The 22532-nt window shown below is 42.6% G+C and overlaps 1 protein-coding gene and 1 long non-coding RNA gene across 2 annotated transcripts in view; one reads left to right on the top strand and one right to left on the bottom strand.

Moving 5' to 3' along the window:
- Positions 1-13194: 13194 nt before the first annotated feature.
- Positions 13195-22532, bottom strand: part of LOC149984550 (uncharacterized) — a 220238-nt gene continuing 210900 nt past the window's right edge. Inside the window, exon 3 of the long non-coding RNA XR_016494630.1 lies at positions 13195-13208. This is a non-coding gene — a long non-coding RNA (uncharacterized LOC149984550). The remainder of the gene's footprint in view (positions 13209-22532) is intronic.
- LOC110518348 (zinc finger protein 236) overlaps positions 14503-22532 on the top strand; it is a 91763-nt gene continuing 83733 nt past the window's right edge. The window contains exons 1-5 of the mRNA XM_036973839.2: positions 14503-14705; positions 18192-18325; positions 19084-19248; positions 19777-19955; positions 20198-20328. Coding sequence (XP_036829734.2) covers positions 14654-14705; positions 18192-18325; positions 19084-19248; positions 19777-19955; positions 20198-20328 — 661 coding nt within the window. The 5' untranslated portion in view covers positions 14503-14653. The remainder of the gene's footprint in view (positions 14706-18191; positions 18326-19083; positions 19249-19776; positions 19956-20197; positions 20329-22532) is intronic.

Below are 22532 nucleotides of genomic sequence, written 5' to 3' on the forward strand. Positions count from 1 at the left end.
ACCCAACACCAACTGTAAGAGTATGGAGGCCATGGTCACCCAACACCAACTGTAACAGTATGGAGGCCATGGTCACCCAACACCAACTGTAAGAGTATGGAGGCCATGGTCAATCAATCAATCAATCAAATTTATTTTATATAGCCCTTCGTACATCAGCTGATATCTCAAAGTGCTGTACAGAAACCCAGCCTAAAACCCCAAACAGCAAGCAATGCAGGTGAAGAAGCACGGTGGCTAGGAAAAACTCCCTAGAAAGGCCAAAACCTAGGAAGAAACCTAGAGAGGAACCAGGCTATGTGGGGTGGCCAGTCCTCTTCTGGCTGTGCCGGGTGGAGATTATAACAAAACATGGTCAAGATGTTCAAATGTTCATAAATGACCAGCGTGGTCGAATAATAATAAGGCAGAATAGTTGAAACTGGAGCAGCAGCACAGTCAGGTGGACTGGGGACAGCAAGGAGTCATCATGTCAGGTATTCCTGGGGCATGGTCCTAGGGCTCAGGTCCTCCGAGAGAGAGAAAGAAAGAGAGAATTAGAGAGAGCATATGTGGGATGGCCAGTCCTCTTCTGGCTGTGCCGGGTGGAGATTATAACAGAACATGGCCAAGATGTTCAAATGTTCATAAATGATCAGCATGGTCGAATAATAATAAGGCAGAACAGTTGAAACTGGAGCAGCAGCACAGCCAGGTGGACTGGGGACAGCAAGGAGTCATCATGTCAGGTAGTCCTGGGGCATGGTCCTAGGGCTCAGGTCCTCCGAGAGAGAGAAAGAGAGAAGGAGAGAATTAGAGAACGCACACTTAGATTCACACAGGACACCGAATAGGACAGGAGAAGTACTCCAGATAACAAACTGACCCTAGCCCCCCGACACATAAACTACTGCAGCATAAATACTGGAGGTCACCCATCACCAACTGTAAGAGTATGGAGGCCATGGTCACCCAACACCAACTGTAAGAGTATGGAGGCCATGGTCACCCAACACCAACTTTAAGAGTATGAAGGCCATGGGCACCCAACACCAACTGTAAGAGTATGAAGGCCATGGTCACCCAACACCAACTTTAAGAGTATGGAGGCCGTGGTCACCCCACACCAACTGTAAGAGTATGGAGGCCGTGGTCACCCAACACCAACTGTAAGAGTATGGAGGACGTGGTCACCCATCACGAACTGTAAGAGTATGGAGGCCATGGTCACCCAACACCAACTGTAAGAGTATGAAGACCATGGTCACCCAACACCAACTGTAAGAGTATGGAGGCCATGGTCACCCATCACCAACTGTAAGAGTATGGAGGCCATGGGCACCCAACATCAACTGTAAGAGTATGAAGGCCATGGTCACCCAACACCAACTGCGCTGGCTTGGGCATGTCATTAGAATGTCTCAGGAACCCTTGCAGCAGAAGATCCTGTATGGCCAGCTACATCTTGGCCGGCGGTCTGCAGAGGGGGCCAGCTACATCTTGGCTGGCGGTCTGCAGGGGGGCAGATGAAGCACTACAAGGACCAGCTGAAAACATTGCTGAAGAAGTGCAACATCAAACCCACAGACCTGGAGGATTCTGCTGCTGACCGTTCCACCTGGCGGCAGCTCTGCCAGAGCGATGTTCAGAGGTGGGAAGAGAGGAGCACAAAGAAAGAGCAAAAACAGTTCAGGAGACATACAACCACGCCTGCCCCCACCAACACAGACTGCATATGCCTCACCTGCAATAAAGTTTGTGGATCTCGGATTGGACTCTACAGTCACCAAAGAATTCACCGTTAACTCAGAAGTGGAAGTCATCGTCGGATAAGAGCCATAACCATAACGTAACGTGTGTGCTTGCGTGTACTTGCAAGCAGGGAAAAAAAACATGTTGACTCACCCTACTTGTAGAGAAATGCCAATGACATCCTCCTCTCTTCCATGTTGCCGAAATGGTCTATGACTCTGTTATACAGTACACACTTTTAGTTTTTGTTGTCCTACAATACCTGGTTAAAAGGCTAAATAACTTACTTTCATGGGCAACGATGAGCCAGGCCAACCAGTTAACATTAGCCTAATACATCTAGCTGCATATTGAACCTCCATCCTTTCAGGCCAGGGGCACAATGTTTGAATTTATGGTTGGATCAGAATCGTTGTTATAATCATTGGCCAGTAGAGAGAATTAAGTAAAACCACAAGTCCAAATCCCTAGTCCATTCATGGTTAATTTAGGAAAGGGACAATTTTAGTTAGCTAGCTAGCCACGGGAGGACAACAACTCAACGAGAAGCAACAGTTTTTTTCTGTAAATTACATTCTGCTTTTGATGTGATGTGATTGGTGTGAAGCCAAATCCAAACTGGCTTCCGTTGACAATTTCTTTGGTGTGCCAGGACTATTCACAGTTGAGCTCACTCAGTTTAGCTCAACGCTGATTGGCTATTATTTTATTAAAACATCATCAAGGGAAGCCAAAGGCTCGCTGGCCTCCCTTGCATTCAATGCTATGGGCGGCAACAATGTCATACTCTTTTTGACCAGACAGCATTAGATAGATGGGCTTGGGCTTCACATACTGAGAAAGAGGGGCGCTGTTTTGCTCGCTCATATGCTTTCTCCGGTGGGATTCATTCAACCTCTTGCGAATTGAAGTAAAATTATGAAACACAAAGAGACGAAAGATAAGTTATTTTAAATGTTTTGAATTTTTTTATTATCGGTCAATTTTGGGGGAGGGAGCCTGGCTTCTCTTGGCATCCATGAGTACATGCCACTGAGCCTAAATATAGACAATCCAAACTCCAATACATCACACACCACAAGCACATGTCCAGTACAGACAGGACAATGAAGAATATTAGCTCTCTATTTTCAATGTCTGCAGTGAGGCACTCAGTATCTCTGATGTCAGTGTAAGAGGTGAAACTTGTTAGTGGGGTGGGGTAGGGATGAGGTTATCACAACGTTATCATCACGTGTCCTCAACGTTCTTGCAGTGTCCCTCTCTAACAGAGAGTTGGGCTTTACAATCGCCCTGCCTTTGGCAATGACAATCTTCATGATTGATCACTCTCCCCTTCACCGTGGAGAGAGAAACAGACTGCTGGATAAGAAAGGAGAGAAAAACAGGGGCGTTGAGGATCCCTCAAGGTCAGTGTGATGTCCCGGCTTTTGTTTTCACCACTCAGATCAGTGGTCCCGGCGAACCACGAGGGGGACAGGCAGAATAAACTCTTAGAAACAAAGGTGCTATCTAGAACCTAAAAGAGTTATCCGGCTGTCCCCATAGGAAAACCCATTTGAGGAACCCTTTCTGGTTCCAAGTAGAACCATTTTGGGTTCCATGAAGAACCCTTTCCACAGAGGGTTCTACATGGAACCCAAAAGGGTTCTACCAGGAAACAAAAATGTTTTTTTTACCTGGAACCAAAAAGGGTTCTATGGGGACAGCCAAAGAACCCTTTTGGAAAGCTTTTTTTTCTGAGAGTGTAGCTCAGGTGGAAGGATCAGATGTTCTAACACAATGAACATGGATCTCTTCTTCGGTCGGAGTCGAGAGTGTGGCTTCCTCCAACCAGAAATCAACTGGGAGCCACACTGCATTCCAATGACTATGCATAACAGAGATGTAAAGTACATGTAAACACATCACTTGGTTTTATGTGGAGAGTTACTTTCATGTCCACATTTATACATGTGGTTACATTGATAATGTAAGATTATTGCCATGCAAACCCACTGCATCGTGTTATCAACAAGCACTCAAAGGCTATGGCATAAAGCAGCGTTTCCTTTTCACTCTCGCTCCCGTGCTTCCTCCTCTCCTTTGTGTTCACATGGCTGTGAGGCTCCGCTAGCTCTCCCTCTGCCACCTCGGCTATAATGGGCTTGATTCCACAGACAGAGACATTATGCTTGTCACGCTGAATCACAAACATCAATTCTCTCAACTTCCTGTCATTGTCAGTGTATGAAAGCTTCGTTATTAATACCTGTCACGGGTCATTCACTGCCAAGGGCAAACATTTAACATTCAGGTGACTCTCCCTTTTGAGCAGGAGTGACAAAGCAGAGGATCTTAATTGGCCTTTTCTCAATTAGATTTGCTCACCTCCTGTGTTAGCACTCCTTCCTCTCTGGCCTCCTTTAGAAAAAGGTCAAAGGTAATCGGGGAGAGGCGACAAGGAGTGGACAAACATGCGCTTGCAGTGAAATGAGACTCTGTCCAACCGCGCGTTATCAGGCACATTTAGTGTACAGGGTGGAATCCCAATGTAAATGTATGAATTGAAAAAAACAAATGTAGATAAATGTATAGATAAAAGGATAAGTAACATTGTTTTTAAATGTTTGCATATTTTCCTCTTTCCAGAGAACAATAGCTGATTCTCAGGGGCTGTGGCAAATTTCAAAAGTCTTCTGCGAAGTACTCAGCTAGGATATACTTGTCCTTCCTCGCCAAAAGGAGGTTATCAAGGAGGTGAGGACCGACAACTCTTCATTTTTGCAAGATTCAGGAAGTTGAGATTGCCTCTCAGGCTGAACAACTGATCTCAATGGACCGTATCTTATTTGAGCAGCAATGGCAGCCTGTTGACAATTTGCAGAATATCGCTTCTGTAGCAACTATGGCAAAAAATTCACAAGTCACTGCTGTCCTCTACTGGTCGATTTATTTACCTTTTTCACACACCAAAACCAACCCGAGATACTGTGTGTGTGTGTGTGTGTGTGTGTGTGTGTGTGTGTGTGTGTGTGTGTGTGTGTGTGTGTGTGTGTGTGTGTGTGTTTATGCAATCTGGAGTGCACGCGTGTGTCCACCAGAAGTGCTTAGTTCTTGCATAGTGATGGATATAGAGTTGCTGTGTGACCTGAGGGTGAGGGAAAGGGTCACATCAAAACAACGTTTTTTTTAGTGCTCCAGTACAAGCACAGCACGAAACATAGAGAGAAACTAATTACTCACAGTGAATTGTACCCCTACTGTAAGTTTAATTAAATAATAAGTTACATTATATTTTGAAATGTAGGGTGGTAAATTCAAAATACATTGAAATATATTTGCAATATGTTCATGAAATACTCTATATACAATACCGGTCAAAGGTTTGGAAACACCTACTCATTCCAGGGCTTTTCTTTATTTGTACTATTTTCTACATTGTAGAATAACAGTGAAGACATCACAACTATTAAATAACACATATGGAATCATGTAGTAACCAAAAAAGATTCTTCAAAGTAGCCACCCTTTGCCTAGATTACATCTTTACACATTCTTGGCATTATCTCAACCAGCTTCATGAGAAATGCTTTTCCAACAGTTTTGAAGGAGTTCCCACATATGCTGAGCAATATTTGGCTGCTTTTCCTTCAATCTGCGGTCCAACTCTTCCCAAACTCTCTCAATAGGGTTGAGCTTGGGTGGTTGTGGAGGACAGGTCATCTGATGCAGCACTCCATCACTTGTATTGGTCAAATATCCCTTACACATCCTGGTGGTGTGTTTTGGGTTATTGTTCTGTTGAAAAACAAATTATCGTCCCATTACGTGCAAATCAGATGGGATGGTGTATTGCTGCAGAATGCTGTGGTAGCCATGCTGGTTAAGTGTGCCTTGAATTCTAAATACATTACAGACAGTGTCACCAGCAAAACACCATCACACCTCCTCCTCCATGCTTCATGGTGGGAACCACACATGCAAAAAAAGTATCTGTTCACCTACATTGCATCTCACAAAGACACTGAGGATAGAACCCCAAAATATCAAATTTGGACTCATCAGACCAAAGGATAGATTTACACAGGTCTAATGTCCATTGTTCGTGTTTCCAAGTAAGTCTCTTGTTATTATTGGTGTCCTTTAGTAGTGGTTTCTTTGCAGCAATTCAACCATGAAGGACTGATTCACACAGTCTCTTCTGAACACTTGATATTGAGACTTGAACTCTGTGAAGCATTATTTGGGCTGCAATTTCTGAGGCTGGTAACTCTCTAATGAACTTATCATTTACAGCAGAAGGTAACTCTGGGTCTTGCTTTCCTGTGGCAGTCCTCATGAGAGACAGTTTTATCATAGCACTTGATGGTTTTTGCGACTGCATTTGAAGAAACGTTCAAAGTTTTTGACATTTTACAGATTGACTGACCTTCATATCTTAAAGTAATGATGGACTGTAATTTCTCTTTGCTCATTTGAGATCTTCTTGCCGTACTATGGACTTGGTCTTTTACCAAATATGGCTATCTTCTGTATACCACCCCTAACTTGTCACAACACAACTGATTGGCTCACACACATTAAGAAGGAAAGAATTTCCACAAATTTACTTTAACAAGGCACACCTGTTAATTGAAATGCATTCCAGGTGACTACCTCAAGAAGCTGGTTGAGAGAATGCCAAGAGTGTGGAAAGCTGTCATCAAGGCAAAGGGTGGCTACTTTGAAGAATCTCAAATATAAAATATATTTGGATATGTTTAACACTTTTTTGATTACCATATGATTCCATATGTGTTATTTCATAGATTTGATGTCTTCACTATTATTTTACAATGTAGAAAATAGTAAAAAATGAAGAAAAACCCTTGAATGAGTAGGTGTGTCCAAACGTTTGACTGGTACTGTCTGTATTCTAAGCAATGTTATTGACTTTGCCAAAGCTTTTGATACGGTAGACCATTCCATTCTTGTGGGTCAGCTATGGAGTATTGGTATCGCTGAGGGATCATTGGTCTTGTTTGCTAATTACCTCTCTCAAAGAGTGCAGTGTATAAAGCTAAAACATATTCTGTCTCAGCCACGGCTCGTCACCAAGGGAGTACCCCAAGGCTCGATCCTAAGCCCCACACTCTTCTCAATTTACATCAACAACATAGCTCAAGCAGTAGGAAGCTTCCTCATCCACTTATATGCAGACGATACAGTCTTATACTCAGCTGGCCTCTCCCCGGATTTTGTGTTAAACGCTCCACAACAAAGCTTTCTTAGTGTCCAACAAGCTTTCTCTGCCCTTAACCTTGTTCTGAACACCTCCAAAACAAAGGAGAAGAATGCCCCACTCCACACCGGTGTTACTACTAACTCTGAGGCTTTAGAGCTTGAGGTAGTCACCTCATACAAGTACTTTGGAGTATGGCTAGACGGAACGCTGTCCTTCGACTCAGCACATATCAAAGCTGCAGGCTAAGGTTAAATCTAGACTTGGTTTCCTCTATCGTAATCGCTCCTCTTTCACCAAAGCTGCCAAACTAACCCTGATTCAGATGACCATCCTACCCATGCTAGATTATGGAGACCTAATTTATAGATCGGCAGGTAAGGGTGCTCTCGAGCGGCTAGATGTTCTTTACCATCCGGCCATCAGATTTGCCAACAATGCTCCTTATAGGACACATCACTGCACTCTATACTCCTCTGTAAACTGGTAATCTCTGTTTCCCTGTTGCAAGACCCACCGGTTGATGCTTATTTATAAAACCCTCGTAGGCCTCACTCCCCCCTATCTGAGATACCTACTGCAGCACTCATCCTTCCCATACAACACCCTTTCTGCCAGTCACATTCTTTTAAAGGTCCCCAAAGCACATACATCCCTGGGTCACTCCTCTTTTCAGTTCGCTGCAGCTAGCGACTGGAACGAACTGGAACAAACACTCAAACTGGACCGTTTCATCTCCGTCTCTACATTCAAGACTCAATCATGGACACTTTTACTGGCTGCTTCGCGTGATGTATTGTCTCTACCTTTTTGCCTTTTGTGCTGTTGTCTGTGCCCAATAATGTTTGTACCATGTTTTGTGCTGCTACCATGTTGTGCTGCTGCCATGTTGTGTTGATACCATGCTGTGTTTTCATGTGTTGCTGTCATGCTATGTTGTCTTAGGTCTCTCTTTGTGTATGTAGTGTTATGGTGTGATGTGTGTTTTGTCCTATATTTTTTTTATTTATTTTGAATCCAACCCCCGTCTCCGCAGGAGGCCTTTTTCCTTCTGGTAGGCCATCATTGTAAATAAGAATTTGTTCTTAACTGACTTACCTAGTTAAAGGTTAAAAAAGATTGATTGAGGGTATAGATAAAAGGCAACATTGTGCTGCCCTCTTCATTGATTTTGAAACTGTTGATCATTCACTGCTAATTCAGAGGTTTTTGACAGACAGAACAGCTACTGATGGTATTAAATCAGCTTTCCAGGATATTACGAAAGGTGTTCCTCAGGGCTTGATTCTCGGTCCTGTACTTTTTACATTAATATTGACTTGTCTGTAAAAATTGTAATCTGGACTTGTACTGAGTGCAGGTAATACGAAGTATATGTTGTTCTCTAGTGCAACAAAAAACAAGTCTGATGATTTAAGCATATGCACTTTGGATGGTGTCCATATTGAGTGTCTGTGATTACAAATATCTAGGTATCTGGATAGATGAAAAGCTGTCTTTTAAAAAGTATATTGATAAATTAGTTAAGAAGCTGAGAATGAAAATGGGATTATTCTATAGAAATAAGTCCTGCCTCTCGCTAAATAGGAGAAAGCAGATTATTCAGTCAACGTTCCTATCAGTCCTAGACTACGGCGACACCATCTACATGAACGCAACTGCCACTTCATTAAAGCCGTTAGATGCAGTTTATCATAGCACACTGTGCTTTATTACGGGCAACAATTTTAGTACTCATCACGGAATTCTTTAGCAGAAAGTTGGTTGGCCCTCTTTGATGTCAAATGGCTTCAACCTAAGTGACAATATCCAACTGTATCTAACATCGTTACTAAACTTTGGACATACAGTAGGAATTACCACACAAGGTCTCAGGGATGGCTAATTCTGGAAATTCCCTTGGTCTCTACTGAGTTAGGAAAATCAGCTTGTGGTTATCTTGCACCTTCTTTATGGAACAATCTTGTCACAGGACGGCTCATAGCCTGTGGCAAAAATGAGGGGACGCGAACAGGTATAGGCCAATTAAAAAAAAATCTTTATTGTAAACAAAACTATTGACTTTAAACTAAGAAAAAGGAATTAGGTATGGAAGTATCATAATGTAAGGTGTATGTAAAGTGCATGGATGCGTGAATCTGTGTGTGTGAAAGACTGAGTGAAAACTATGCAAAACTACAAAAGAACAAACCAAACAGGTTCATACCTGGAGGAGCGGAGAGAGAGGTGATTAGTGACAGTTTAAATACTCTGATCCCAGGTGACTCCAATCACTAACGACCCTCCTCTGCCTGCAGGAGGAACCGCCCCTGCAATGCAGAGGAGGAGCCGTGACAATCTTTAAAATGATTTTAAATTTGAGGTCCTTATTACTGATGAATGTGGGTTTTTTTTAAAATATTTTTTTAAAAGAGACCTTGATCTCAGTATGACTCCCTGATAAAATAAAGGTAAAAAAATATATATATATATATATTTCAATTATTTTTGTGTTTGGAATGCCGTAATTGCTTTGGGAGATAATGCTGTCATGATGAGAATGTTGTAAGCATTTGTAGGCCAATTTTGAATCTGTAGTATTAGTACATAGTCCATAATGCTCATTGACTGGATATTGCAAATTACCATGGCAACTATGCATCACAACAGTAAACCATGGCAATTATGCAAGCCGATAGTAATTATATTTATATTGTGTAGGGCAGAGTTCGGCGTTCGACCAGCCACGTGCAACATGGGCATGCACAGTTACAAGTGGCAGGCGGACGAGCAATATCCACAGTTGTAGTACAGATGAAGCCTGAGTGGGAATGTGAAGCTACACGAAGCTGGCTAGCTTTATAAACGCCTGCGAAATCTAGCTTCATTTATAGTATACCCCTATAGCCAGTTTATTTTAAAACCTATTTTACTGTGCCAGGTCACATAGAGACCATATGGTCACACAAGATGTCACCTGTGGATTCAAAATGGGAAGCCTAATATTTGGGGTAGATGTTCCCGAAAACTGATCTATACAGTATATAGATATATTATAAAGTATGAAATGGCTTGGTCTTTTACATCATGAATTTACAATCATATTATCATATCTGTATATGGTTTATTATGCTTTCATTATGTACTAGATCATATGGTTGAATTAGTTTGTTTTTCTCAGACATAAATAAACAATTACAGGTGAAAGTCAAAGGCCTAGCTTTCTGGGGGGGACACATTTTGCAGTTTCCCAAGGCTCTGACACTCTTATCCAGAGCGATTAGGGTGAAGTGCCTTGTTCTAGGGCACATTGACAGATCTAGTCGGTTCGGGGATTCAAACCAGTGACCTTTCGGTTACTGGCCCAACGCGCTCAACCGCTAGGCTACCTGTCACCACACTACTACACTATTCAAAATATTGCTTCAACACCATATTACCCTCCAAGCTCATCATTAAGCTAGCGGCCCTGGGTCTCAACACCGGCCTGTGCAATTGGGTCCTGGACTTCCTGACGGGCCGCCCCCAGGTGGTGAAGATAGGAAAAAACATCTCCACTTTGCTGATCCTCAACCCTCGGGCCCCACAACGGTGCGTGCTCAACCCCCTCCTGTGCTCCCTGTTCAACCATTACTGCGTGGCCATGCAGCCCTCCAACTCAATCTTCAAGTTTGTGGATGACAACAGTAGTAGGCTTAAGTACCAAAAACGACAAGACAGCCTACAGGGAGGAGGTGAGGGCACTCAGAGTGTGGTGTCAGCAAAAAACCTCTCACTCAACATCAACAAAACAAAGGAGATGATCGTGGACTATAGGAAACAGCAGAGGGAGCACCCCCTATCCACATCGACGGGACATCACTGGAGAAGGTGGAAAGTTTTAAGTTCCTCGGCATACACATCACGGACAAACTGAAATGGTGCACACAGACAGTGTGGTGAAGAAGGCGCAACAGCGCCTCTTCAACCTCAGGAGGCTGAAGAAATGTGGCTTGTCACCTAAAACCCTCACAAACCTTTACTGATGCACAATTGAGAGCATCCTGTCGGACTGCATCACCGCCTGGTACGGCAACTGCACCGCCCACAACCGTAAGGCTCTCCAGAGGGTGGTGCAGTCTGCACAACACATCACCGGGGGCAAACTACCTGCCCTCCAGGAGACCTAAGGCACCCGATGTCACAGAAAGGCCAAAAAGAACAAGGCCAACAACCAGCCGAGCCACTGCCTGTTCATCTCATTACCATCCAGAAGGCGAGGTCAGTACAGGTGCATCAAAGCACGGACCGAGAGACTGAAAAACAGATTCTATCTCAAGGCCATCAGACTGTTAAACAGCTATCACTAACACCGAGAGGTTGCTGCCTACATACAGACTTAACATCATTGGCCACTTCAATAAATGGATCACTTTATAATGGCACTTTAATAATGTCTGCGTATCTTGCATTACTCATCTCATATGTATATACTATATTTTATACCATCTATTGCATCTTGCCTATTGCTCATCCATATATTTATACAGTGCCTTGCGAAAGTATTCGGCCCACTTGAACTTTGCGACCTTTTGCCACATTTCAGGCTTCAAACATAAAGATATAAAACTGTATTTTTTTGTGAAGAATCAACAACAAGTTGGACACAATCATGAAGTGGAACGACATTTATTGGATATTTCAAACTTTTTTAACAAATCAAAAACTGAAAAATTGGGCGTGCAAAATTAGTTCAAGGGGGCCAAATACTTTCGCAAGGCACTGTATGTATATATTCTTATTCCATTCCTTTACTTAGATTTGCAGATATTTCTGCACTGTCGGAACTAGATGCAAAAGCATTTTGCTGCACTCGCAATAACATCTGCTAACCATGTGTTTGAGTCCAATACAATTTGATTTGAATACAGCCATAGCAAAACAGTGCAAAATGCCTGTTAGCTCAAGATTAAACTACCTTTTCTCCTGGAATAGAAATCTCCATGTGGAGTATTCATTCCAGCATCACACGCTGGTCATACCATGGTGATGATGGGAGGTGGTGGATTTATGATGCCTGTTGAAGGGATCCCCTCCCTCTTCGCAGGGGACGCTGGCTGCTGGGAGACTCTCCTCCCTCTGTGCAGTGATGCTGCCAGTTAGGAGGATCCCCTCCCTCTTCGCAGGGTTGATGCATGTTTGGAGGATCCCCTCCCTCGGCACAGGAATACTGGCTGCTGGGAGGATCCTCTCCCTCTGACCAAGGACAATGCCTGTTGGGAGAATCCCCTCCTTAACAGGGACTATGCACAGTGATGCTTGTTGCCTGTCTCCCTCTGTGGAGTGATGCTGTCAGTTGGGATGATCTCCTCCCTCTGTGCAGTGACAACGCTGGCTGCTGGAAGGATCGCTTCCCTCTGAACAGGGACAGTGGCTGTTGGTAGGATCCCAAACATCTGCGTAGTGATGCTGCCTGTTGGGATGATTCCCTCCCTCTGTTCAGTGATAGACTTGCCATACAGATTTTAGAGTAGACCTATGAGACCTATGCCAGGATAAGACAAATAGTTTATGTGCAGGACCATATGTTTATCTGAGACATGCTTGATAAAGTGAATCTGTCACTCTGTTATCAGAGCAGATCGAATTTATAGCGTTATATACATGAAAGGTCACAATTATAACGGGATTCGTCCTCCTCTGACGAGGAGTATGAGAGATCGGACCAATATGCAGCGTGGTACGTGTTCGTCATGTTTTAATTAAGAAAATCACTGAACACGAAAATACAAAATAAGAAATTGAAAGACAAACGAAAACCGAAACAGTTCCGTGTGGAACATACAGACACAGAAAACAATCACCCACGAAACACTGGTGGGAAAAGGCTACATAAGTATGATTCTCAATCAGAGACAACTAACGACACCTGCCTCTGATTGAGAACCATACCAGGCCAAACGCAAAATACAACATAGACAAACAAACATAGACTGCCCACCCCAACTCACACCCTGACCATTCTAAAACAAAGACAAAACAAAGGAACTAAGGTCAGAACGTGACAACAATCATATTTGGTAAATCTTTGCATCACAAGTTAGGGTACAGTCAGTGATGCATATCAGTGTTTTATATACAGTATATGCAGTGAACAGGGTTTAGAGATATAGGCTATGCATTTTAGTTCTAAAGCTCACATTCCACATAAAATTGAATTGAGTTTACATGCACTGCATCACGGAAACTATGTAGTCCACAATCCTATGAGGATAACATGTCCATTGCCATAATCATGGCACAGGAACAGGTAGGCCTAGACCACATTAGCCTACAGGAAGATAATACATCTTAGTACATGTAATAATGCTTCAATGTTGCTTTCCCCCCAGCATATCCTTGCTTTTTCTTGCATGATTTTGAATAGGAATTGTGCCTACTTTATAAAAGTGCCTAATTATATGCGGTCATTGGACATGGAAAAAAAAAATAGACTATTATTTTTTTTCTTTTAAAAGTATACACCAGTTGCATGTGACGAATACAATTTGATTTTGATTTGAATGGTGTCAGGTGATCGACGACTTTCCCCTTTCCTTTTACAGTGTTTTTAATTTTTTTTATCGTTATTCTTATAATTATTTTTTTGTCTGTATACATGCAAGAAGTACACAAATAGACAATGATAACATATGCTAGAGGGTACACCAAATTACAGATTATACAAAGACCTTAAAAGAAACAACCATATTGATTGTTTTAACAGCTTTCCTATTAGAATAATGTAGAATGGTCTTAATGTACTGCTCGAATTCCTTATAGAAAACACGGAAGTGTTTTTTATTAGTGAATTTACATTCATGAATATGACATTTTGCCATTAGCACAATTAGATTGAGGTAAAATTGTTTTTCTTTATCATAGTAAAGGAAACCGAGCAGCACATTCTCCCATAACAAAAGTCATCAAGAATATTAACAATTATAAAACTATGAATATCTTTCCATAATTGTTTTACATGTAGACAATGCCAAAATAAATGCGAAACTATTTCTGGATGCTCAACACAAAAAGTACAATCAATGTTAATGTCTTTTTTTGAGTTTCTTCAGGTAACGATTCGCAGGGTAATACTTATGGATCATTCTGAAAGAGACCTCTTTGACCTTGTTAACAAGCAAATATTTGTGTGGTAATAACCCAACTTTTTTCCAACATATATTAGTGACCAATGTACTCCAGCAACTTGTGACATAAGGAATGGATACAATGTCCCTTTGAAATAAAGCACATATAGATCTGTTCTTCTGAGGGAGCAAAGAGAAACATATTTTCCCTATTGGAGAGTCAACTGGATTAAGCGAGGGTAGGTCAAGAAGAAGAGGTCTGGCTACACCTCTAAACAACATGAGAGTTCCAGATGGAATAGCATCAAAGACTATGGCGAACTCTGTAGGTGTAGCCGGGATATTGTAAGGAGATTTTTTAAAATTACTCATAATTGAGTAACAAGCCTTCTGCATTAAAAAGTTGACTCACACGCAGGATATGATTATTGATTATTATTTTGAGACAATGCATATCCATATACGCTAGATGTCTCCCTCCTCCATGCATCGGAGCCTCACAACAAGTAGTTTAGCTAGACGTGCACTACTACCGCACTGAAGAGTTTGTGTGTTCGCGAAGTGCTCGTGGTGAGGCAGTTGCCATTTTGAAACCCAAATCGTTCACAGTACACCCGCCCTGAAACCTGGAACTATGCCGCGGGGCCGGCCTCGCAAACTGAGGGATAAAACCAACGACGGAACAGGTAATCAGTCCAAAATATCACGAATAAAAAAAGGCAGCAACCATGCTGTTTACACAAGTTCGTAATGAATGGACAAGCTGCTGCGTAGCTGAGATAAACTCACTTGAGTATAGTGTATATAGTCCCCGGATATAGTATTCCGGGTGTCCATGGCTTTGTACTGTAAAGTAGTGATTGAGGCGGAATGATATTAATAACATTTCGGTGGCTCTACTTATCCAGATTCAGTCTAATTTACACTTCAGTGAGGCAGTAGTTCCCGTAGAGTCAGTTCAAATATAGAGAATTTGGTTAAGTAACGTTAGTTCGGTGTGTTTTTCTGACTCGTGTGTTAGCATGTTGGTGCTAGGCAGTTGGGTAACAGGCTAGCCTTTGTTTTTATTTTTTGTGTGCGAGGAGACCACTAGCTAGATGTCACTCGGCTAGCCAAACCATCAAGAAAGTGGAGTGTTTCACCATCCGGTCTCAGTTCGCTGCAGCTCGATTGCCACATCAGCGAGTTATAATTATTACTGTTAACCCTAGTTAACTAACATTAGTTTAGCTAGTTAGCATCCAACTCAGGATGAGTGATCAGAAGAGAATGGGTTTTATGCATGTGGCTAAATTAAAGTTAGTTGCCATCCTATTGCTAACTAGCGCGTTGCCAGCGAGATACAGCTGTAAAAAAAAAAAAAAAAAAAAAACGAAGAATATCCCTATGCCAGAATTAAGTCAACTGGTAGTTAGCTAGCTGGTTTCGTAAGAGTAGTAACGTTAGTTAGACGAGCTAGCTATAGTATCAGATATTTTTTCCACGTTTAGTTTTATGACAGCCTACTAACTCGTCCAAGGAACTAGCTAGCGTAAAGTATGTTCTACCAGCTAGGCCATCAGGTGTGTAAGCATTACTACTAGAACACTAGCGTTTCTATTGGTCAGATTCAGGTAGGTCCATCCCTATTTGCTGATCCGGTCCAATAGAAATGCTAGTTTTTGTTCAAATGTTGTGATGATTACACCCCAGGAATATTCAGTGGGTTTGTTTAGTGCATTTGGTCACCAATCTTTTCTGAGTCGAAATGCAAGGCGAGATCTACCACTCTACCACTGAACATGACTTAAAAAAGCAAGCCTATGCAACATTAGCCTATTAAAAACAGTACTGTAGCAATGAGGTTTGTGCAGGTTTGTACTAGCCTATAGGCCCAATACATTATCACTGCATTGCTTAAATTGCCCTGCCAATGCATCGTTTGGACCATTAAGAAAAAAAATATATATATATATATATAAGATAAGCTATAGGATCACACCAGTAAGGGTCAGTTGTTGTATTACTTCTGAGGTACAGCTGAGTGAGCATACATTTAAATAATTTGCTTTCTATTGTACTGGGCTGATGGTGCCTGCATCTGGCCAGTCTCAGTGGAGAGAGAGGGCAGACTGAGGGTCTGCCTCTCAATGTCCCTGATATTGGGGCGGCAGGGTAGCCTAGTGGTTAGAGCGTTGGACTAGTAACCGGAAGGTTGCGAGTTCAAACCCCCGAGCTGACAAGGTACAAATCTGTCGTTCTGCCCCTGAACAGGCAGTTAACCCACTGTTCCCAGGCCGTCATTGAAAATAAGAATTTGTTCTTAACTGACTTGCCTGGTTAAATAAAGGTAAAATAAAAAAAAATAAAAAATAAACTCCCTTTCCACCCCTGACACTGACCAAAAAGTGACAGTCTTCTAGATGATGGTGAGACTAGAGTCGCACCGCATTATTTCTGCTTCATGCACAAATTCATGTTACTCCTATGAACGTAGAAAGTGAAATATTCCTCGATATAGAAAAATAATTAAAGACCCAAGCTGCTAATAATAATGCAAGCCTATTGATACAATTTCCTACTCATTACAACTCAGTGTTGGTTGTAGCGCGAGTGGAAGTAGGAAGAACCTACAGCACCTACAGGTTGCTGGGGCTTGGGGAGATGGTCAGTGGACATGTGTTCAGTTAAAGAAGGGAGGACTCTTCCTCAACTGTAATCGGTTCTGGATAGGACATTCAGAAAGAACTGTTAATTTATGGCTTATAAAAGTGTTGAATAAAAGTTTTTGACAGTGCGGAGTAAAAACAAGGACTCACTCATAAAGCTCTTTGATGTATTTGTTGACAGTCTCTAGTAATGGCTTTAAAAGTTTTTAAAATCTCACAGTATTGACTTTTCTGTAGCTTACTTTTACGCCTGCAATGTTACTGCAGATACTGTAATCTTAGCCATCCAATTGGTCAGCGTTGGGCCTATAGTGCACTTGATTTGCTCTCCGGGCATGCCAGGAAGGAAGAGTTTGTACCTTCAGACACATGAAATGGTTCAAAAACAAAATATGTTAGACAAGGAGGGATATTTCTTAGGTCAATTGCGGTGGAAACTCTTCTATGCGCAAACATGTCACAGTAAACTTGGAGTCACGTGATGTTGTAGCCTACTACCACCATGACATATGACCTGCACATTTGACCATTACACGCAACATGCGCAATGGCTGTGGATATAATTACAGTGACATATTTCAAAAACAACTTGTGTACCTCTAATTTTCTATCAATGAGCTGGGCACATGTAGTAGTTCCAGAAAATATACAGGCCTTTACATATGTACAATATGACCAAGTGAAGTGCAATTATGAGATTGCAACAGTTGTCATAAAAAGTAGGTATCAATATGGTGGTAGCATCACCACTGTACTGCGTAGGCTACCTATCCAGACCTTTCAGATTTGCAAACATTGCAAGATTAGGCTAGTACCAAGGGGAAGGGGTTTGTAGTGATTTGGGACAGGCTCGTATCTGTTACCCCATGTAGGCCTGCCCATTACCTGATTTGGCTACCAGATAAAGGCTAGCATAATAGGCCAAAACATATTAGTGAATGATCTGTCTCTGTGTCTTAACCTTCTTTTTAGTTTAAATATGAAAATTACAATAACATGTGATTTATTAGGGCTATTCCATTGCTTGGCTGCTTGTTATTTGGATTTGTTTAGTTCTAAATATCTCCTTTCCACACATCAATCAGACTGAAAAATGCATACAAACCCAGGGTTTTCCCCAACTAATGTAAGATGCGCTGTGCCACCTTGTGGACTGGCTGCACCACTATTTATATATATATTTTAAAACTGTGTTGTCATATAAGGCCATTATTTTCTCTAGATCACATGAAATGGCAGTTGCAGATGTTCAAATGCTGCCCCCCCCCCCCCCCACACACACACACACACACTCCGGGCCTCCCATTGCCAGACTTAGTAGCATCACACTGTTAAAACAAATCCTGGGGAGAACCCTGCAAACCCTAAACCTAATATTTTACGGTCTTGAATCTGCTGGGAAATAGGCTGGTGGACCAAAGCATTAGGGAAATTGCAGATACCGTTTAAGTAACCTAATTATGAGCACCATGGTAATATGATGGTAATTATAATGTCTTTGTCTCCCTCTCTTTCTGTCAACAGAGGGTATATCTGGAGCCAAGCAGGACTACAGCCATGGAGATTCCAAGGACAACAAGTGCACCGTCTGCTCCCAGAGCTTCACTACTGAGAGCCAGCTACAGAGGCACCAGCGCGACCATGAGGCCAACGACAAGGCAAGCATCGTGCAAAGGGCCAGACGAGGCCGTTTGACACAACATAGGCTGGACAGACCTAGCCTGGGTGCCGGTCTCTTTCTGCTCTTTTGCCAACGCCTTATGGAATTGTCATGCCAATGTTTAGCTTGACAATGGAGTAAGCAAAAGCATAAACCCATCTGGGACCAGGCTAGTACAGACCTACCATAATGATCTCATTTGATATGGATAGAAATGTACTTCATTCACATGATTGATTTTGTGTATGTATGAATGGTGTGCCGGATGTGAAAACACTAGATATACGTTACATCCATTGTTGATGAAGGTGCAGAACCCCCCCAAAAAGTACCAGCATATAGGCCTAGTCCTTTTACTGATGTTTCTGCCCGACACACGGAAGAGTTGTCCTCAGACAACAGTTGTAGCTTGTCCACAGAGATACAGCACGAGTAGATTTAAGTTTGTGTTTACTATTCATTATTCAGCCATCAAGAGTGAGAGAGCCTCTTTGCAGGCCAGTGAGCAAACAGTCAGACAGACAGAGGTAACATCCTCTTAAGACAAATAGCCCCATGTATGAGGGAAATGTAGTGCCACTAGAGAGCAAATGCAACTGACAAGAGTTATTGAAGAAATAAATATATTAGAAAATATACCCAGGAAATAAGACCTTCAGCCACGCAGACCAACTGGCCACTAGGCTACCCGCAGCCCACACAGTCACTCCCTTGTGTACACTCACTTACTTACTCACTGTCTTTTCTCCCTTCCAGCCTCACCGGTGCGACCAGTGTGCCCAGACGTTTAACGTGGAGTTCAACCTCACGCTCCACAAGTCCACACACGCCACCTCCAACCCCACCTGCCCGGTGTGCCACAAGAAGTTCTCCCGCGTGGCCAGTCTCAAGTCCCATATCATGCTGCATGAGAAGGAGGAGGTCAGTCAATCAGTGATATGGGGCGACAGGTAGCCTAGTGGTTAGAGCATTGGGCCAGTAACCGAAAGGTTGCTGGATCGAATCCCCGAGCTGTCGTTCTGCCCTTGAACAAGGCTGTTCCTCGTCATTGTAAATAAGAATTTGTTCTTAACTGACTTGCCTAGTTAAATAAAGGTAAAATAAAAAAATATGATTGAACTCATTCAAACATGTAATTAAAAAAAATGTGATTGTCTTCTATCTGCTGTGAAATATGGTTTATCGAAGGTTAAAATGTCATTTAATTATCTTATTTATTCAGTTAATTGCTAAATATCTGTGGACTTTTTCACATCAGGTCACTACCATCCTCATAATAATAATAATAATAATAATAATAATACATATAATTTATATAGGTGACAGCTTTCTAAAGGGCATGCATGTCTTCTGAATTGAGGTCCTTCTCTGTCCTCCTCCTCTTGTCTGTGACCTCATCTTCTCGTCTCTTTCTCCGCCTCTCTGTTCTTTCCCCCTCTCCTCCTCTAGAATCTGATCTGTACAGAGTGTGGCGACGAGTTCATTCTCCACAGTCAGCTCATGCTGCATCTGGAGGAGCACCGCAAAGAGCTGTCTGGGGCCAAGGTGTACACCTGCAAGACCTGCAGCAAGGAGTTCAAGATGGCGGGCCAGCTCAAGGAACACACCAAGACCCACATCAAGATGAGGTTAGAGAGCGAGGGGACAGTAGCACAGAGCTCAGGTTTATTGATACTGTTGTCTAAAGTGCTTGTTTAGCAACACATTACTAAGTGTACTGGGTGTCTCTTATCTCCCTGTGTCTTTCTGTTTCCTATTTTTCGTTTGGAGGACCAGCAGTTCAATTGTGTTTCAAAAGAACAACCTGACCCAAAGACTGTTTCCACATTGCGTTGATTTCTGTTTCTCTGCACTTGTTTTTTTCCGTCAGGCCACTCAGCTCGAATTCCAGAAACTACAAGAAGAATATTGATCGCAGTGGATTTACCAACAGCTGTCAGCATTGTGGCAAGACGTTTAAAAAGCCCAGCCAGCTCGTTCGACACACACGAATACACACAGGTAAGCAAAAGACAGCTGGGTCATGTTCATTATGGTACGCATCAGAAAACATTGAAAAACATTGAAAAACATTTTGCAACTGAAAATGAGTCCTTCCCTGTTTGTATGTTTTCTTCCATTTCATGCCTAATGAACACGACCGAAGACTCAGATTTGGAGTTGGTAACTTCAGAAAGCAAATTAATTGGAGAGCATGAGATTAAATAATGGCCACTTCAGCCCTAGGCCCAGTCAGTGTGCTGTATCACTGTTGGACACCAGGGGTCTCCACCATGATTGGGAATAATCCTTGTCTCTCATCAACAAGGACTCCTTTTTCACTGTTGCACCTACTAAGGATTCTGTCACAGGAGGCTGCTGAAGGGAGGACGGCTCATAATAGTGACTGGAACGGAGTGAATGGAATGGCATCAAACACCTGGAGACCCTGTGTTTTATGTATTTTATAGCAATCCGCTCCAGTTGTTATTACGAGCCCGTTCTCCCCAATTAAGGTGCCACCAACCTAGTTAATACACAGGAAGCAAAAGCTACATTTGCCCTGAGAAATACAACAGGGCCATACAGTTGTCCCATACATGTTTCTACATTTCCCCCTTGTAAAATGTGTTGAAATAGATATGGCATATAGCCTTTAAAAAAAATCTCCCAAAACATCCACTAAAATATAATAGTCATACGCTACGTGCATAGGGGCATTGCCACGAAGTTGGAAGTACAGAATCATCTAGACTGTCATTGTATGCTGTAACGTTGAGATTCCCCTTCACTGGAACTAACGGGCTTAGCCTGAACCATGAAAAACAGCCCCAGTCCGATATTCCTCCTCCACCAAACTTTACAGTTGGCACTATGCATTGGGGCAGGCAGCGTTCTCCTGGCATCCGCCAAAACCAGATTTGTCTGTCGGATGCCAGATAATGACGCATGATTCATCACTCCAGAGAACGTGTTTCCACTGCTCCAGAGTCCAATGGCGGCGAGTTTTACACCACTCCAGCCGATGCTTGGCATTGCGCATGGTGATCTCAGGTTTGTGTGCAGCTGCTCGGCCATGGAAACCCATTTCATGAAGCTCCCGACGGACAGTTCTTGTGCTGACATTGATTCTAGAGGCAGTTTGATGAGGAACGATGATGAGTTTCCTCTTCACAATAACAGCACTTCCAGTTGACTGGGGCAGCTTTAGCAGAGCAGAAATTTGACAAACTGACTTGTCGTTAAGGTGACATCCTATGACAGTGATACATTGAAAGTCATTGAGCTCTTCAGTAAGGCCATGCTGATACCAATGTTTGTCTTTGGAGATTGCATGGCTGTGTACTCGATTTTACACATCTGTCATCAACGGCTGTGGCTGAAATTGCCAAATCCAATCATTTGAAGGGGTGTCCACATACACTACTGAATATATACAAAAGTATCTTGCCAGTGGTGAGGAGAGTGACCCTGTTTAAACCCACAGCGTCATACACAGCTACTGACAGCTGTGTTGACATGCACCCCCCCCCCCCCCCACACACACACACACGTATGATGCTAAGAAGGTGATAAACACCTCTCTGGGAAGAAGATGGGTGAGGCTGTATGCTTCATGATTAACGACTCATGGTGTAATCGTAACAACATACAGGAACTCAAGTCCTTCTGCTCACCCGACCTAGAATTCCTTACAATCAAATGCCGGCTATATTATCTCCCAAGAGAATTCTCATTAGTTATCGTCACAGCTGTGTATATACCCCCTCAAGCAGACACTACGACAGCCCTCAAGGAACTTCACTGGACTCTATGTAAACTGGAGGCTGCGTTTATTGTAGCTGGGGATTTTAGCAAAGCAAATTTGAGAACAAGGCTACCTAAATTCTATACAGCATATTGATTGCAGCACTCGTACGGCAGAAACTCAAACAGCTTGTACCTGTGACTATAACCATTCAACGCTGGTCTGACCAATCGGAATCCACACTTCAAGATTGCTTTGATCACACGGACTGGGAAATGTTCCTGGCAGCCTCAGATAATAACATCGATCTATACGCTGACTCGATGAGTGAGTTTATAAGGAAGTGCATTGGAGATGTTGTACCCCCTGTGACTATTAAAACCTACCCTAAACAGAAACTGTGGATGGATGGCGGCATTCGCGCAAAACTGAAATCACAAACCACCGCATTTAACCATGGAAAGAGGACTGGGAATAT

The sequence above is a fragment of the Oncorhynchus mykiss genome, chromosome 3 (assembly GCF_057628025.1).
Source record: "Oncorhynchus mykiss isolate SJ-2025 chromosome 3, ASM5762802v1, whole genome shotgun sequence".
Classification (NCBI taxonomy): Eukaryota; Metazoa; Chordata; class Actinopteri; order Salmoniformes; family Salmonidae; genus Oncorhynchus; species Oncorhynchus mykiss.